The sequence below is a fragment of the Nuphar pumila genome, chromosome 9 (assembly GCF_984573655.1).
Source record: "Nuphar pumila chromosome 9, dmNupPumi1.hap1.1, whole genome shotgun sequence".
Taxonomy (NCBI): domain Eukaryota; kingdom Viridiplantae; phylum Streptophyta; class Magnoliopsida; order Nymphaeales; family Nymphaeaceae; genus Nuphar; species Nuphar pumila.
In genome coordinates, this window is record NC_143257.1 from 107045466 (window position 1) to 107066189 (window position 20724).

The 20724-nt window shown below is 36.1% G+C and overlaps 1 protein-coding gene across 1 annotated transcript in view; it reads left to right on the forward strand.

The window, feature by feature from the left end:
* The window catches only part of LOC149828809 (uncharacterized), an 86903-nt gene extending 69557 nt beyond the window's left edge, over positions 1 to 17346 (forward strand). The window contains exon 6 of the mRNA XM_090017739.1: positions 17251 to 17346. Coding sequence (XP_089873865.1) covers positions 17251 to 17293 — 43 coding nt within the window. The 3' untranslated portion in view covers positions 17294 to 17346. The remainder of the gene's footprint in view (positions 1 to 17250) is intronic.
* The last annotated feature ends 3378 nt before the right edge of the window (positions 17347 to 20724 follow it).

The following is a 20724-nucleotide window of genomic DNA, read 5'->3' on the forward strand; positions in this document are numbered from 1 at the left end:
ATCAGAAACTCAGTGCTCAAGATGGAGATCTATACGAGGATCCTACAAAATATCGTAGCATAATTGGTATGTTGCAATATCTCACTTTCACTCAACCTGATATCATTTACTCAGTAAATCAAGTATCTCAGTTTATGCATGAGTTGCGTGAAGGGCATATGGAAGCGGTTAAGCGGATACTTCGGTACTTGAAAGAAACTATTGGGGATGGTCTTTTGTACAGAAAAAGGATAAATGGGCAAAATACACATGAAATTATTGTCTATACTGATGCAGATTGGGTGGGAGATCCAGACGAACGCAGTTTCGTATTAGGCTATTGTGTGTTTGTTGGGATGAATTTGGTATCTTGGAGCAGTAAGAAATAAAAGGCTATTGCTAGATCAAGTACAAAAGCCGAATATAGGTCAATGATAGCTGCTACTGTTGAAGCTACATGGATTATACATTTACTGACAGAAGTGGGAGAATTAATCTCTCAATCCCTTCTTTTATGTGATAATCAAAGTGCCATCAATATGTCCTCAATCCCAATTATCACAATCGTGCCAAACACATCGAAATAGATCAACATTTTGTGAGTCAAAAGGTAGAAAAGAAGGAGATTGAGCCTGAATTTGTACGAACTACCGATCAAGTGGCTGATATATTCACAAAAGGATTGACCAAAAACAGGTTTTGGATGTTAAAAGGCAAGTTGTTCATAGTTCAAAACTATGCACAACTTGAGGGAGGGTGAAAAGACGTGTTTGTGTTTATATCGAATCACGGGTCAGGGTCCAGACCCGTGATCATGCATCCTTTCATTAATGGCACATATGTTATTATTCTTTGTTGTAAAAGGGTATTTTAGTACCCTAAATTTGTATTAGTAACAACATATAATGACAAGATTAGTAGCAACTGATTCCTGTATTGGGAGTTAGGGTTTCTCTGCAACTCCTCTCTCTCTTTGTTTTTCATCCTTCACGCATGATAAAACTCTGGTTTTATAAAATCTAACACAACTGTCTTTAATGGTGATTATCCCCAAGCACCTTCATTGACTACCTCCATGATGTAACAAAGGTGCTCTTCCATCTCATCTTTAAGAACCTGTGAAACAAACCAAAGAGCTCCAAGTATATAAAAAAAAATTTGAATATAATTTAATAACAAGAATAGAATATTTTAAACAAGATATATTGAATCAACTCATTTTTCAAAAAACTATAACAATGATCATAAGAAATTTTGATTATTAACGAACATATGATTTAAAAAAAAGAAATAAAACAATGATGCATAAAAAACATTCTACACATTTCAATCAAGCACCATGTGAAGATATCGTTAAGATGATCAATCTCAAAAATAATTTGATAAACTCACTATATTCTCAAAGAAAGATATGTGAACAAATGCACAAAAAATTGCTCACAAAAGAGCAAACATGCACAAAGGCATAGAAAGAAATTCTTTATTGAGAGAGATTAAGCATTACAAAAGATTTAGAAAGAGCTAATTAACTTCATGTATACACATATATGCATCATGTAATTAAAGCATTTTTTATGCACATGAAACAACAATAAAAAGATAACTATTTTTATCAATAAAATGCATATAACAAGCATGGATTTAATATAACAAATCCAGTTCCTTTAATTATGAACAAATTGTCCCTATCATAACAATACACAAGTGTTTATGTAAGGGACATACTTAAAAAAAACCCTCAAGGGGGCATAAAAAGACTAATAATATTATCATGAGTATGCGAAAGTGCTTTATCTATAAATGCAACGTTGACGTTAAGGGTATGTTTGATATCACATCCTGCGCGTCGCGCGAGACAAAAAATACAAAACTTATACATTTTTTAACAAATGTGGGATGGGGCCAAGGAGCAGAATATTGTCGACTGCGTTCATAAAAGCATGTTATTTTTGTTCTACCTCCCCCTGTTATGAAAATTACAGGTACATGAGGAACATATTTAATTGTTTCTCGATGAGCATGCCAAACCTCCTCTCTCTTGTGCAGTGGGTGATCAAGCAGAAGTGATGATGGTAGTGGTTGTTCATCACCAGCGCCAAGCGAGGCTGTTCATCACCATCGTTTGCTACATCGCCACGAGCGAGAGACAAATGGGCGATGATAGTGGTGGTTATTCATCACCGACGTCGGGCGGAAGAGAGTTAGAATAGAGGGGCATGTTAAGATTTGATTTCCTTAGATATCTCTTTTGTTGTTCTCGTATGTTCATCTCTTGTTACGCATAGTTATCCTTATCCTCATCTCCAGTTGTAAAGTTGTTGATAGTTGCCATACTTGGATTCTGCTGTTGATCTGTATTTATCCGTTTATGTGTGTATCCCATCTCATGCTCCTTTTGTACTTGGTATTGAGTTAGTAAAGATTGTTCTTTTCCCTCTGTGGATGTAGGTCTCACAAATAACTGAACCACGTACATGATTTCTCTTTTCCTTTATGCTTGAATGTCCCTCTTGACATGGTATCAGAGCAGACTTGTTTTTGGTAATTTTCCCTCCTTCTTGTCTCCCTTCTTTTCCACTATGGCAGTAACAAAAGTAGGCTAGGAGAGTTAATCGAGTGCTGCCACCAATGTGATAGCACAAGAGCACAATCCTACATGGAAGATTACGACCTCTCCTCTAAGTGGCACTAATTACCTTGTGAGGGCTAAGGCAGCCACACTGTTTCTAAATGGGAAGGGGAAGGTCAGACATGTCACTGGCACCTCGGCATATGATGAATGGGAGTCTTTCGACCATCTTGTTATGAGCTGGCTCCTGAATTCCATGGAGCCGAGTATAGCTGAAAGTTTTTTATTCCTTGATAGTGCCAAGCAAATTTGGGATTCACTCAAGGCGGTCTATGGCTAACAAAATAATTTGGCCAGGATTTACCAACTTCAACAGGGAATTGCTAATCTAAAGAAGGATGACAAGAAGTTTCACGTTTATCTCAGGACCCTTCAGAGCATGTGGGATGAACTGCAGCAATATCGACCAATCACCACCGATGTCACCATCATTAAACAACGTATGGAAGAAGATCGAGTATTCAAAGTCTTGGCAGGGCTGAGCCAAGATTACGGTGCTCTTAGAAGCCAAATCCTTATGTCATCCACGTCCTTATTCTTAAATTTTGTTTGCTCCATCATACAACATGAAGAGACAAGGCGGGCCATGATGGGAGTTGAAACCAAATCGCGAGCTGAGTCACGTAAAAATGTGGCTTACAATACTTATCGTGAGACAACTAATGTTGGTGAAGGCGAACAAAAAGGGCGACCCAAGCTAAAGTGCACTCACTATAAGAAAACAGGACACATAAAAGAAAAATGTTGGGAGCTACATGGGAAACCTAACAAACATTTTTCTAACAAAGGTGATGGCAAAGGGAATGTTAATGGTGTCAGCAACTTGGAGGCGCTTGCTAAACTTTTGCAGCAACTCAACAAATCCCATTTAGCTATGGCTCAAGAATCAGATGTTGACAAAGGAGATGCTGGTAAGTCTCTTGCTTTTAATACCGTTTTTTTTAAAGATAAATGGATTTTAGACTCAGGTGCGATTGATCATATGATCGGTCATAATGAATGGATGCAAAGTGTTGAAAATCAAAAAATGAAACGCATCTCTATTGCCAATGGGGCACTCATTCCTGTTCAAGGTGTTCGACGAGTTCAGTTTTTTCAGAAAGGCGCTACATCTAGAGTCTTGTATTTGCCAAAATTTCCAGCCAATTTAATACCCATCAACAAGCTGACAAAAGCACATAATTGTGCCGCTATTTTCTCGTCTGATTATGTGATTTTTCAGAACCTAAGATCGATGAAAGTGATTGGTAAGGGTCATGAATGCGATGGTCTCTACATTCTTGATGATGACACTCAAGTTTTTTTGGCGCAGCAAAATGATAATCTTAACAGGTTACAGCATGTTAGACTCGGTCACCCATCAGATCGTGTGTTAAAAAAGGTTTATCCAGATTTTATTTCAAATAGTGAGTCTTGTGATACTTGTCAGTATTCCAAATAATGCATATTGCCTTTTAATTCATTAGACAATAGATGTAATAGAATATTTCAGCTTGTCCATTCAGACATTTGGGGTCCAGCCTCTATTGCTTCTCATGCTGGTTTTAAGTATTTTGTTACATTTATAGATGATCATTCACGTGCCACTTGGATTTATTTTTTGAAAAGCAAAGGAGAAGTCTAGTCTTTTCAAAGATTTTTGTGCTATGGTTAGCACACAATTTGATATTCAAGTTAAAGGTCTTCGGTCGGACAATGGTGGAGAATATATTAATGATGATTTTAAAGAATATATAAACAAAAAGGGCATTGTGACTCAAAACACTTGTGCTGGCACTCCTCATCAGAATGGAGTTGCTAAGCGCAAGAATAGGCAAATGTTGCTTATGCCTTAATGTTGCATATGAATGTTTCCAAATGTTTTTGGGTTGAGGCTATATCTATCGCTGTTTACATCATCAATCGCTTGCCTAGTCAAAGTATAAGTTTCCAAACTCCCATGAAGCTTCATAGAGGAAAGGATTTCTCCCTTGCTCATCTCAGGACTTTCAGATGTAAATGCTTTGTTCATCTTCAAAACTCTTTTCATGATAAGTTGGATAAAAGAGTTGTTAAGTGCATATTTTTAGGATATTCGATTGTTAAAAAGGGCTTTATATGTTTTGATCCAAAAGGCAAAAAGCAATATATTTCTCAGGATCTTGAGTTCTTTGAAAATAAGCCTTTTTTCATGAACAAACAAATTTTTCATGGGATTATGACAATAAGGAGGAGGACGAAATTCAACGTGATATGGTCCTTCCATTAGTCAATGGAGATGAAATAAATGGTAGTGGTGTTGGACGTGAACACCAAGCTGGTCGTGACCTTGATCAAGTTGACCATATTGGCGATAATGCTCAAACACATGACAATAGCCAAGTTCAATCTGAAAATGTTAATGGACCTCTTAGAAAGAGCTCACGGGTCAGTCATCTTCCTAGAAGATTGCAAAACTTCTATACATACCACGTGAGAGTCCTTGACTCTCATCCTATTGAGATGCAATTTGACTTCAAAAAAAATTCTGCTAAGCATTTTCCCTTTCTTAGCAAGGTTTACTTTGATATTGAACCTTCCAGTTATAAAGAAGCTTGTCAAATCCCCGAGTAGAGACTGGCCATGAAGGATGAGTTAGATGCATTGGGGAAAAACAAAACTTGGGAAATTGTTGACTTACCATTAGGAAAAAAGGTTCTTGGTTTCAGATGGGTTTACAAAATCAAGCGCAATAGTGATGGGTCCATTCAAAGATTTAAGGCCAGGCTAGTTGCTAAGGGATACACGCAGACTGAAGGCATCGCCTTTAATGAAACTTTTGCCTCAATTGCCAAAATGAATTCTATAAGAATTTTTCTCTTAGTTGTTGCTAACAAATCTTGGGTCGTTCACCAGTTAGACGTAAATAACGCTTTTCTTCACGGAGACCTAGAGGAAGAGGTATACATGGAGGTACCTCAGGGTCTTGAAACTACTGAGAAGAATGTGGCATGCAAATTAAAAAAGGCCCTTTATGGCCTAAAGCAAGCCTCACATGCTTGGTTTGAAAAACTAAGTGACACCTTGATCAAATTTGGATTTAAAAGAAGTATGGCCGACTACTCTATGTTTGTGTCTAAAAGACCTAATGGGATAACTATTCTCCTTATATATGTTGATGACATAATTGTCTCAAGGGATGATGTTGCCTTTGTTAAAAAACTCAAAGAGCACCTTCATAAAACTTTTGAAATCAAAGACTTGGGGGTGTCTTAGGTATTTCTTGGGTATTGAGATTGCCCATTCGAAAAAAGGTGTTTTCATGTGCCAAAGAAAATATACACTTGATCTTCTTAAGGATGCAGGTATGCTTGGGTGCAAGCCAGTTGACACGCCTTTGGAGGTTAACCATCACGTTAGCAAAGATGAGGGTGAGTTGATAAAAGAAGTTAACAGTTTTCAATGATTAATTGGATGACTTATATATCTTACCATCTCCAGGCCCGATATCACTTATGTGGTCAACCTTCTCAGCCAATACATGTATCAACCAAGGGTATCTCATCTTGAAGTTGCTCAAAGGATTCTACGATATCTAAAGGGAACACCTGGAAAGGGAATCTTAATGAAGAGAACAGACCATCTCAAACTTGAAGGTTATGTTGATTCAGATTGGGCATGCAACTCTAGTGACAGAAGATCTACCACTAGTTTTTGCACATTTTTTGGAAACAACCTGGTTACTTGGAAGAGTAAAAAGCAGAATGTCGTGGCTCGATCCAGTGCTGAGGTAGAGTACCGAGCTATGGCATCAGCCACGTGTGAACTCATCTGGATAAAACAAATTTTAGCGGATATTGGAATAGATGTCCGAGACACATTTGAATTGAAATACGATAATCAGGCTGCCATACACATAGTAGCCAACCCAGTGTTTCACGAGCAAACCAAGCACATTGAGGTGGACTGTCATTTTATAAGAGAAAAGATTCAGTCTAAAATCATCTCTATGCCTCATGTGAAAATTGAAGATCAGCTCGCGGACATTCTTACTAAAGCATTGGGACGAGATAAGTTTGAGGAAATTAATCACAAGTTGGGACTGATGGATATTAGTACGCCAACTTGAGGGAGAGTGTTAAGATTTGATTTCCTTAGATATCTCTTTTGTTGTTCTCGTATGTTCATCTCTTGTTATCCATAGTTATCCTTATCCTCATCTCCAGCTGTGAAGTTGTTGATAATTGCCATACTTGGATTCTGGTGTTGATCTTTATTTATCCCTTTGTGCATGTATCCCATCTCATGCTCCTTTTGTACTCGGTATCGAGTTAGTAAAGATTATTATTTCCCCACTGTGGATGTATGTCTCACAAATGACCGAACCACGTACATGATTTCTCTTTTCCTTTATTCTTGAACATCCCTCTTGACAGGGTAGGCGGGATAGGGTGCCGACCGTTGGAGACCCACCACCTCTGCGCCAACAATTACGGGTTCTAAAGCAGCCCGACGATGATGAACCTTTGCTCCAAGTGCTATCGAGACCTCTAATTGAAGGATCCCCAGGAGTCATCATCGGCGAAATCCGCACTGGAGAACGCTAAGCCTCGCGGAAGAATCACCCAAAAAGGTCAAAATCCGGGATGCTGATGCATCCTACCAGGCCATCGTCCTCCCTTTCCCTTCTTTCCTCTCCTTCCCTTCCCTTTCCTCCTCTCTGGCGTCTTCGTTGTCGAGTTTCGGCAAGTCGAACCGTTGCTCCAGCTACAACAAGCGGGTGGGTCTGATGGGGTTAAAGTGCAGGTGCGGTAGCACATTTTGTGCATCACATTGCTTGTCGAAGAAGCACGTTTGCGCATTCGACTTCAAGGCTGCCAAGCGGGAAGCCATCGCGAAGGCGAATCCCGTAATCAAAGCAGAGAAATTCTAGAAGATTTGAATCTCTGAAAGTGTGAAAAAGAAAAGAACGTAAAGATGAGAATTGATCGATCTCCAATCTTCTTTTTCTATGATGATGGCACCTAAAATCTCCCCCCTTTTCTTCTTCTTCATCTTTTTTTTTTTTGGTTTTCCCTGAGTGGAAACTGTGGTTTCCTTGGTGATGGAATAAACTGTGTGTAAATGTAAAAGGCTTGTTGGGTAGCGCATAGATGTGCTAGCTGGTGTAGGCCTCTGCCGTGCCATGTGTTGCTTTTCAATCGAGAAAAGGAGGTGGTAAAGGGAGTTGAAAAAAAAAAGGAGTGAGAAGGGGAAAAAAAAGAAAATGGTGAGGTAAGGTAATGTATGTTTTTTATGACATTTTATGAGGATTCAAAGTCATGGGTTTTGATTTCTTTATTTTACGTGTTTGTGCTCGTCTCTTTGTTGACATCAGCAATTGCTGCTCTCGCTAGTGCCAAAGCTCAATTTGAATCTGCAGGAAAAGTGGAATAAATTGAAAATTTTGCAATGAGGGGAATAGGTTAAAATCCCAAATTATCCTACTTTTTCAATAAGCGGGTGCATCCAAAACCCCCTCAAAGTGAGTGAATCTAAATGGCTACTAATGTGAAAATTGGATTGAATTTTTAGATGAAAGAAGAGTTCCACATGTTAATGAAGGATATAATGAAAGCATTGTGCACAACTTCAAATTAATAAAAAATAGGAAAATAAACGTTTATGAGAAGATAATATAGAAATTGAATTGGGTCATACGATCCAAAACAAAGTAATTTGACCCATTACCCATTACTGTCCAAGTTATTCGCACATAGTCATCAAACAACAGACATTTGGAACATAGCATATGGGGACGGTCCAAACAAACGTTGAACTTGGAATAGTTGTTACAGAATGAACAAAATCAATGTTCTGTTCCGTCTTTTTTGTTCATTTTGTCCAACCCTGAACAAGCCATCAAACAATCCCTAACGGGACAACTACGGGCTGATCAGGCCCACACCAAGAGGTCCAAACACATTACCGACATGGAAAGTGATGTCATAGATTCTTAAGAGTGCCTATCAGGTCAGAGCAACCACTGACTAACCCGCCAGTGCTTGCTCTGATACCGTTCATCCATGCAATGAACGACATCCCAAATGAAATAATTTTCAGCCGTTCATTCAGGGTATCACTGGCTGTGAAAACAAATGTGGGAACCATCTAGAAACCATAGAATCGATGTTGTTCATCGCATGGATGAACGACTGCCCGTCAGTGCTTTGCTCTGACCTAATACGCACTTAAATCTTAAAACTATGATCAGAGATTGTGGGAATAAAAAAAAGTTCTTTCTTCGATAATGAAGTTTCTTACCCACCCAGACCACAACCCTAACCACCAGTGAATGCATTTCTTAAGCTTCCTTTTTCGTTAGGTCTCGTTAAGTCCATTCAATTCAAAAATCTTGTTTTATAAGTTTTGTTTAATGGGAACCGGCTTTTGGATCGTGGGAATCTGACATGTATATGGGTTTTTCAGTAATACAAAATCAATGGCTATAAAGGTATCAACTTTTTCTACGTCAAAAAAATATATTTTTTCGTCGAAAAAACATGATCCAAGAGTCGATTCATATTAAATCGAGCATGCTAAACACATGTAACGGTTCAGATCTATCATAAAACACTTAAAACTTATGGGCCAAAAGGGCAGAACAAGAAATAAGGCCTAATATGTTTAGTTGATATATATATATATATATATATATATATATATATATATATATATATATATATATATATATATATATATATATATATATATATATATATATATATATGTGTGTGTGTGTGTGTGTGTGTGTGTTTTAGAAGCTTGCATACATATTCAAAAGCACTATCCTATCACTTTGCTTTGTGGTCCTAAAGTGTCTTAACAATAAGGGTTACCTTGCTCGCTCTTTTATGTATTATCAGATATTTTTTATATGGCTAGGCAGAAATGGTGGACGGTACCTCATCACCCTAAGCATTTGTATTCATCTCATTTTCACTAACTGCCCTGATCTTCTTGTAAAGCTGGAGTGGATACCTCATCACCCTAAGCTTGTTTTTGAACTTATATTTAAATAAAACTAAGTTTCCTCCCTAAAAAAAAAAACCCATAGAAACTACCTTTACAGCTAACACTCTCGTTGCTTTTAGGTCGGCGGGAACACCTAGTGATGTTAGTATCTTTGTCAATCGATCTAAATCAGCTTATTCTTGTTATATCATCTCAATATATATATATATATATATATATATATATATATATATATATATATATATATATATATATATATATATAGGGAGTAACTGCCTACTTTGATCTATGCCAGTATACTGGGCTTCTAAAGTGTTTTATTTCACGTTATTCTCAATCTGATAGGTTTGATTTTATAAAATTAACTTCTCGGGTCGTCCAATTTCAACACATGAGTAGGTATTTATAAGGTTTGAAAATAGACAGTCTAAAATTTTCATAAATATTCAAGCTTAAAGTTTCATGTTTTTTCATTAAAAAACATGATCTAATTATAGTTTTTTAGCAAATCAATCTATATTGAACCTATCTTTAGATTTGAAAAAAATTCCCAAAAGCCCTCGCTCACTTGGGTTGGGTACCTAACTTTGGTAGTGTTTCACTCTCCACATGTAGATTAATTAAAAAGAAGGGTATAAAGCTTTCTTAAATGAGAAAAGGCTTGCTTTTAGAAAAGTTGCTCAGCCCAAGTCTGTCACTTACACAAAAGGCTTGCTTTCAGGAAAGTTGCTCAGCCCACGTCTCTCTCTCTCTCTCTCTCTCTCTCTATATATATATATATATATATATATATATATATATGAGAACTGAACATATTAGGCTCCATTTTCTTATTTTGCCCAGTTCTGTCGTATAGTTTGAAATGTTTTATGATAAATCTGAACCATTAGTATTTTTTGGCTTAGAAAAATTGATGCCTTAGTAGCCATTGATTTTGGATCATCGAAAACCTGTACACAGGTCAGATTCCAGTGATCCAAAAGCCGGTTTCCACTAAAAAATCTATATATCATATCTATGGTGTTAGATGTGAGAAAAAATACCAAAAAACTAAGATTTTGAAGGAGCAGAATGGGTCAGAACGACAAAGTGGGCAGAACCAGCGCATTAATCTCTCTCTCTCTCTCTCTCTCTCTCTCTCTCTCTCTCTCTATATATATATATATATATATATATATATATATATATATGTGTGTGTGTGTGTGTGTGTGTGTGTGTGTGTGTGTGTGTGTGTAAATTGGATTTGGATCCAATGGCGCTGTATTTTGTTATGATGATTTTGGTGAATGCGTACACCAACTTATTAACATTTCTAAAAAAAACAGTTTTAGAAAAAAATATTTTCCAATTAATGACAACAATTGAAGAAGCAAATATGACAAATATATCTAACATAAAACTATAATATCATCATATAAAGAATGGGTGTAGAAGGCTGGGAGATCTATCCTTGGACTGAGTTGGATCTTACCATATTGGCGGGCTTGGAAACATAGTTTTTTTGTATAAAAAAATTATGTTCTACCAAATTTTAATGGATGATGTGCAAGAAGCTAAGAAGCTAAGGTCCTACAAAAACTTATAACTTATGATATTTAAGTTGGATATGGACCCAAATCTAAATCCAATTTTCAAGAAAATGAATGTAGTATTGGATCAAGCCCAACTCGAGCCCATATACATCTCTCTTTTTTTTCCTATCTAAAAGGTAATTAACTTATCTATAGGAATTTCACATTATATAGTGCTTCTATTCATGAACATAAAAAAATCTTGCATGTATTTGTTGTAAGGGTAAAATAGCAATTCTGAATCATAAGTTTAGGCATCTAATGATCTAAGGTCAATCAACCTAATTTTTCAATAGGGTAACTACGATTGGATTTCTACAGTGAGGCGAAAACAACAATTTTAATCAAACATGAACCCTATGTGTTATTTAATTATTCAAGGCTAAAATAGTAACTTTTGAATATGAGTTTATTCATGCACAGCATGAGCTTAACTATATCCAAGCTCGTTAAAGTGTTTCTTTTATTTTTTTGATGTATGAAAAAAAAAACTACATTTCATTCATTGTGCTAAGCATGAGCTTAATTGTATCAAAGTTCATTGGTGTAAAACCTAGCCTAGTCATTAAAGTTGGAGAGGGAGATGAATGTCCAACGTGTCATCTCTTTGTAATGTCACTTGTGTGTTATGGTCAAAGGTTTAATTACAATAATATCCTTGCAATACAAAACTTTTATTAACATCGACAAACATAATAACAATGCAAGGGTAAAACTATACCAAAAAATAAACATTTAGAATTTGAGTGATACTTTAGTAACTGCAGAAAGAATAGTTAGCTTTGTGCTCGCAATGCGGCTGCATTCTTTGACTTGGTAGGATTGTAAAATATTTGTCCTAACATACGTAGGATATTTTTTTTAAAGAATGTACATACAATACTTGAGCTTAGACGAAGAATTAAATTTTACACTAGTATGTTATATGTCATGTTTTATTTTTTTTTATGTAAGTTATTGTTAGATGTTTAATAATAATATTTTTGATAATGATATATCTATTTACAAGAAGCGTACGATGAAATTGTATAAATATGAGAGGAAGAAGATCTGTTTACATAGGGTCAAAGAGATAATTGAAGGGAAGTAAGAGAGGGCATCGAACAATGATGTGTTAGATGGTGAGGAGAAGTTAGTTGAGTTCTGGACAATACTTGGTTATGTATATTCTATTTTAATAATAAAAAATATGAATGTAATTTTGATCGAATGAACAAAAACTTAGATGTCATTTGGATGTAAAGTTCATTCATGATTGTATTTAAAAACTTGGTTGTAATTTTGCATACTAGGTTGACATAATTTATTGTTGTTTTGTTATGTTTGGAGATGAATTTTAGCTGTAAATTTTAGAAGTTATGTTTGTATGTATTGTTAAATTGTTAAACAAGCATATATGTTCTACAACAGTAAAATTTAACGCAAAAATATTGCATATTTAATGAAATTTTGCATATAAGTAAGAAATTTACATATATATACATATGAATTTGCATAGAAAAATCACATATATACGTGCAAATTTGTAAAAGAAATTTGCCTGTATACATGTGAATTTGCATAAGAAATTGGCATATAAAAATTCACATGTTTTTTATATGTGCGATTTGTTCTGTATATATGCAAATTTTTTATCCTTTTGTGAAATTTTGCACATAAAGAGAAAAATCGCTTACAAGAGAATTTATATAGAAAATTCACATATTTAAGAAAAATTTTCATGTTTTATACATGTGATCTGTAATGCCCTAATTTTTTAAACCAAAAATTTAGAAAAAAAATCTTTATTTTTTAAACTCCTTTACATGATTTTCAAGAAACACAGTGAAAACTATTTTTTAAATATGGTTCGAGCCTTGGGCGGGTTACATATATAACACACATACAAGTAAGACTAAAATAACTCAATCAAACCATGATTTGCATTAAGATAAATCAAATACTAATCTCAAATATTATTCGAGTTAACAGAACTTAATCAAATAAATAAATAATAAAATATCAAGTCCCCTCAAAGTTATAAAGAACTATGACCCTCTTGACTCTACTCAGAGCCTACTCATTATCTGAAATATTATAAGTAGAGACATAAGTCCATAGTCTCAGTAGGTAATCACCAAACATGTGAACACAAATATTTCAATCACAGAAATAAATATTGGCATATTTTTAGATAACATCTAAATTATGCAACATCATAATATCAAAATTAAGCATAGTTCACATCTACGTAACTAATCATGCTTGCATTCATATTATAGAAATAAATATATTACAATGCATCATGTCAATGAAATAACAATTTTGGTACAAACTGAAATATTTCAATGATTCTATTTTGATTTCTTATGTTTCACTTTTCCTCCTGCTCGAAGGTACACTCTCGATTTCCTAACTTCAATCCAACCAATTCAATGAGAGGTATATTATGCAGTTATTTTATTAACCTTATTGAACTAAAGAATATGCAAACCTCACACTGAGGTTCCACTAGAGCAGTCCATAACCGAGAGAAACTCTCAGTGGTCTTGCGCAAAATCGATTTCTACTCTACAGAGATTTTGGATATACCACCTAGGACACATGATAGTCTGAGCCCCCTACGATCAGAGACATGAGACCAGAAGATGCCGCTGATCTCCAAAACAAAATAACGATCAACCGGTTGTGTGTATCTCTACCTTCTCCAAAGTAATCCCTAGTCCAAAGGACCTGTTCCGAATGAGTTATGGGTGTTATTTAATTATTAAGCTCATAAATTAAATCACATTTACTCATAGCATACGCACCCGGGCTCATAAGCCCAATCTCTCCAATGGAGATTCTATAAGCAAGTTTGTTTTGACCCATCCAGATCTTACAGTTCACACTGTAAGCCTAGCCTCCATGAGGCAATTATATGTATGGATATCTTTTCTGTCTCTGGTGCACTATAGGCACTCCCAAGTTTCACTGAACCTTGACATACACCCGAGCCACACACGTGCTCATATCACACATCATTATCACCATGTCCTATGATCACATGCACAAATAAAAGCTGCAACCACATGCAATTCATGATCATGCTTAAGCAAACAACAACATGTGTAACAATTTACTTTACACTGACTATGCCTTATGATATTCAATATTCATTAACATGCATGTCATATTAATGATTATAAATCAAGAATAACATAGAATATATTCAGTTTGCATGTATATCAGCTCAAATTTCAAGACAAACATCCATAATCATACTGCATAATGTAAAATATACTTAAGCATCCATACATATCATAATATGCAAATTTAGATCCCTATTAATCTGGTTTTGGAAAACCCACAAAAAATCACAAAAACCAAATTATATTTTTCCAATTTTAACTACCCTCATATCTCAAGAACACAGTCCAACAAATAGAATTAAAAAATTCATTATAATAAAATCAGAAAAATTATGGGACTAAACCCTGTTAAAAAAAAATATAAGACAGATCCTATCAACTGCAAAAATTTATCCCAGTTTGGAAAATTTCTCTAGAGCTACAAAAAAATCTTTTGATAGAACTCTTTATATAGGATATTCTTATATATGTTACCTTTCACCCATATTTTTTCTCAATTTATTTTGATCAGTCTTGGTTGAATCTTTAGAACTATCAAAATCGTTGGTTGGAACAATCTTGCAAACAGGGCATAAAATATGTGCTCTGTCGCGATGGAATTTTGACCTCAATATTGATCCAAACAAAGCAAAACAAGATTCCTAATTTAAGCCCTAGATGTGTATAACACTGCAGTATTTTTATTTTAATTTATTGACTTAAATTTCATGATGATATCAATTTTGTTCTGAAAAAGGTCAGAATAAAAAATGAGGACAGAAAAGCCAATATTCAAACTCATGCAAGATCTATAAAGCAAGAACACGATTCAAGGTAAAAATCGATACAACCATGATTTTTTATGCTTTAAACATATTTACATCATCATACAACACATATTTGCTCAGATTCATGTCAATCTTGCTAAAAAAATAACATACATTATCCAAGAATCATAAAACCTTCAACAAATACCTCAAATATGATTACATCTATCCAAGAATCATAAGAAACCCTAAATAATCATGAAAACATGGATTCTTTATACAATAACATATTGTTTAATCATGCTAAACCTGAAATAATCCATCATACATGCTTAGATCAACTTTCTTTATCAAAAACATCAAAACCCTAAAAATATTTTTTGCCAAAACCATCTTTAAAATAAATTTTCACATACAAGAACATGAATTTAAGCATATAACAAATTTTTAGAACTTTTAAAACTTATATATCATCAATATAACCTAAGATTAACATATTAAACAAGCATGAACAAATAAAGAAACTTTTCCTAAATCGTTTTTCATAATAGAAGCTTGAAAATTGTCTTATTTTAAAAATTATTATTTTTTATTCTATGATAACAAAGATCCAAAAAAACATATTTTCTAGATTGAAAATCAATTTTAGATATGTGTTTCAAGGTCTGATCCATCATTGATTTATATTTGAAAATTGTTTCAAGCATATTTCATGCGTTTGAAAAAAATCTATGCCTACGTGATTGATGTACCTACCTTAATCGGGTTCTCAAACGTAGATCAACCTTCATCTCCTATCTTAGAACCTTAAAGGAGCTTCAATGACTCCTGAAAAAGCTCCAAGAAGAAAGAAAGAAAGAAGTGAAAGAATAGAAAAGAAAAAGAATAAGAAAAGAGTGCTCAATTTGGATTCATTAATGTGTTTTTTCATAACTATATTAGATGAAGTATTGTTCATGTTTAGAGAGAAAAAAATGACCAATAACTCGTATATATAATACTAATACTTGAAATAATTTTATTTTTTTAACTATAAGGTAAATTGGCATTTGGTGCTCCCTTCTAGGGATGACAATGGACTGGGGCGAGGGTGGGGGACAAGGTCTCCACCCTTGCCCCATCCCAAAATCCGGACCTTCATCCTCGCTTCCATGCCTACACGAGTTTGAATTTTAACCTCCACCGCCACCCCTGCCTCCATCTTTGTTTCTATCCTCCATCCCTGGTCCAAACGGGGGCGAGGTAGGGCCCCATTTTTCCTCGGTCCATTGCCATCCCTTACAAGGATTTGGGACGAGATGGGACAGGACGGGGTGGGGTGGGGCAAGGCGGGGATCGGGATGGGGACAAGGCAGGGGAAAGCGTAAGTCCATCCCCGCACGGGTTTTGATTTTAACCTTAATCCCCGCCTCCATCCCTGTTTCATGTCCTTCATCCCCGGTCCAAACTGGGCGAGGGGGTGGGGGGGGGGGGGGCTGTTTACCAGGTCCGCTGGCATCCCTACTCCCTTCACCCGGAGAGGTTTGTTCAATTTTTTGATGCGTAGGTAGTGAGTGTTCTGGTCTGCCTTGGGCAGTTGTGGGATATTCTCCCATCTAAAAGGACCCTTCATCTTTTTCGAGGGAATGGGTGAAATTTTATTGAGAGATGGTGATGAGGAAACATCGAAAGAGGTACGAGAAGAAACAGGAATAATAGAAAGACCATGAGTACATTATCGACCTGTTCTTGTAACGCCACTCCAACTGAGGTCTTTGTTGCAGTCGTTTGAAGGAAGCAAAGGTGAGGACATCCTTTGGATTCTATAGAGGATGGAACTAAGTCTGTAACTCCTGCCCAAGATCATTCTTTGATTCCTTTTGTTCCCAAGAAATCACCAAGCTGCAAATAACTGCCATTTCCATATAACCCTCCACTGTTTATGTTGCTAGTGAAATAGTGTCCCTAGGATGGTGTTGTCATCCGGGTTGGATAATTTATATTCAGGCCTGGCCTGTGCTAGCAACCTTTTAAGGCAGAATAAAAGGCAAATAGGTGTGGTAGCGTCTCCTCCTCCTTTTTTCTAATCATATATATTCCCTATTGTTGTTGCTGGTCTGTCTGTCTTGGTTCTACTTTTCTGGTTATTTATCTAGAAGAGTTCTTTCTTTTCTTTAGAGGTTTTACCTGCATCATTTCACTTTATTCTGCATGCTTATTTCACCTGCTAATAAATTTGTCTTATAACTTTAACTATTTTGCAGTAAAATGAAAAAGGTTGCAGGTCATGTTTGTTATTATTTGTAAACTCAGCCTTCTACACGAGTTTCATGAAGCCCGGGTTGGGGCACCACTTGAGTGGGGTCCACAAAGTCCTCCATAATTAGGAGGGGCGTCCCATGGGTGTGACCTACAAGGTCTTCAATACCATGTTTAAGAGGTGGGCCCCACAAATTCAAGCAATTGGAGAATTGTAGATGGACCACAATTGAGCCTGCATCATCTCTTTCTCCTTGAGAATTGTCTATTTCTTTAAGCAAGAATTTGAGAGGATGCTTTTGAAGGGTGCATATTGTCTTCCAGCCTTTGGCACCAAGCGACACCCATTCGCCATTCCAACACACGAGCCGCCTGCAGAAGTGAGTGGTGGGAGCTCACTTCGTCGACGGTGGATCTACTGTTGGCTTTCACTGGGATAAAAAATAATGAATAGATTAATTCCACCCTTGACTCCACTTTTCATGAACACCACTCACCCAGTTAAAATATAAAGGGTTTTTCTAAATTGGTCCTCACCTTATAGCTGATTCAGTCCTCGCCTCTTTCACCATTATTATAAACTGATCCTTCTGTCAACAGCTGTAATTAGTTTAACCATGATAAAACATTGACATAGATAATTTATCACTAAAATGCCCTTCATCAAATAGTTGTTAGTGTATTAATCTTTTGTAAATTAGACCCTACCATATTCACATTTTGCAAATTGATCCTCTTGTAAGGGAAGAACTGTCAATTTGTTTACCCTTTAATAGTTACCGTCGCAAAAGCTATAACAACTGTTAGTTTCACCGGCCGATTTGCAAAGGTTAATGGAAAGGATTTGCAAAATGGCATAAGGTAAGTACTATTTTGTAAATTAACTATAAAGCAGGTACCAATTTGCAAAAAACCCAAATATAAATCATCTACCCCAGCCCCTCCTCCAGCCAACATCAAGATCAGCTCATGACACTTGGCCTAGAGCAAGACTATCCTCATGTCATGGTGAGCATGATTACAAAGCCTAGTCCCATTCTACATGGGGTTGGTGTTGCAAATCATTGCATCTCCATTTACGTGCATTCATGGCTAAACCCTGCCATGCTACTTGAGGTTCAGTCCTATAGTCAGGCTTCAATAGACTTCTTTCCTACGAGTCCCTTCAGCCCTGGACAGATGCCCTACCTTTCTTTAAACCCAATTTTATGGATAACCTTGGCCCACTTCCATTTTAAAACTCATGGTTCCACTTGATGCAATGAAAAAAAAAAGGAAAAAAAAACCCTATAAAACTGACCTAAAAGCTGTTGCACACATCATAATTTTAATTTAACGAATCACTCTCACCCCCACCTCCACTTAATCTTTAATGGACTCCATGTTGAAAAAATTGACATCATACATATCCATAAACTCAATAATTGTTTACTACTAAATTAGATTATATGGTGCACCACAGGAACATGTTGCTATGGCATCATGCACCACAAAAAAACATCACCAAAGATTTGGAGGATCTAAAACGATACTTAACCAAGATTTCAAACAATGGTTTAAACAATAAAATCTTGTTTCCATGTCCTTGTCCACTTAAAGGGCACGCGTTTTCTTCCTTTCTTTCTTAGGTGTGGACAAACAAAAATGACAGCAATGTTGCTTAATATAATGTATTGGAGGAATGATGTATTCTCTATGTCATCTCCTTTCGAGCTTACGATCTATATATACCCATAAATGTGTTGGGCATGATCGATTTATGAGGAATCGACACCTAAATCATGTATTTTCGATGAATAAATAATATTTGGAGCCTTGAAAATTTACAAAGATTTTGGACCGTTGATTTTTTGAATGTTATAACTCACCCATGTGTGGGAATTGAACACTTCAAGAGCTGATCCCTATAATAAAATCAAGTACATAGATCACAACTGTACGGTCAAAATTTAAAAATAAGACAAAACAACCCTGAAAAACTCATTTAGCACGTACCCATTACTCTCATATATATATATATATATATATATATATATATATATATATATATATATATATATAGAGAGAGAGAGAGAGAGAGAGAGAGAGAGAGAGAGAGAGAGAGTTGGGTAGGTGCTTCATTAAATATGCCTAATGATACGTGCTTAATGGGTTTTTCTGCTCAAAAGGTATGTGGTTCCATGAACAATCTATATTAGTTCCATTAGTTGGATCTGGCTAAACTTATGGATTGCAATGGTTTCGAGTTGAACTTGGATGGTTTTGTGTTAATCCATGCTAGTTGCTACTCCGATCATTTATCCAAATTGAGTTGAATTTATAATGATGGTACAATTTAACCAAGGAGTAATAACATGAACAGGAAAATTGAACACCTCATGTTTTTTTAACCAAAAATAGTGAGCGGTTCATCTGAATGACTCTTGTCTTGTCTAAAATAAACATAAACAGAAATTGAGTACATTCTACACTACCTTAGATGTTTAAAATTAAGTACATCCAGCGCTGCCTTAGATATCTAAATGCTGTTGTATGATTTTGGCAGCAACTATATCAGAAAGCACTTTCAATCAAATCAGCAAGACACCATCCTCGGATCATGGGAATTATTCATGACTGTGGAGGGAAAATGCATATGGCAGAACGCCAATGGGCTGAAGCTGCAACAGATTGTTTTGAAGCTTTAAGAAATTATGATGAAGCTGGAAATCACCGGCGCATTCAGTGTCTAAAGTATGGCAAGCATGACCCATACAAGGGTCAAGCTGAGCCAACCCTAAGCTCGATATATGCTGGTTCAAGGACCTAAGAGCTCAATATAGACAAGCTAGGTTTTTCATCTCATTCGGGTTGCCAAACAAGCCAACCTTTGTTGAGACATACTTCTCTCTATTGCTTAATCAAGAAAAATGACTTCAGATGCTTAATTTCAAATCCTCTCAACAGTCTGAAATGTCTGCAATACCTTCTTTTCTCAAAGGAGGCATGGTCGATGCTGCGGGGGCTGCAATAGGCGTGGAAGAGGGGTTAGTTGGTTTAACTCATTTCAAAACTTTGGTGCCAAAGAAAGTCAAGGATAGCCGAGGGCACCTCAACATGAGGGTGGTTAAAAGGATGATCATGTCACATGTTAGTTTTGTGATCACAAAAACCATACAGCTCATACATATTCCAAAGCATTTGCAGTCATGGCCCTGAATAGTATGCAAAACAACTCTTGGAACCTAGACTCAAGTAATATGCATCACATGTCCATAGATTATACAAGAGAGAGTATCTTGGCACAAAAGGAGTCATAGTTGTCAATGGTGCAAACTTGCAAATAAGGATGCATGGCAGTGGATTGGGGGAAAATGAGGCCCCGCTCCTCCTTGACTTGTTTGGACCAGAGATGAAGGACATGAAATGGGGATGAAGGCGAAGATGAAGATTAAAATCAAAATCCGTGCGAGAATGGAGGCGGGGATGGACTTACGCTT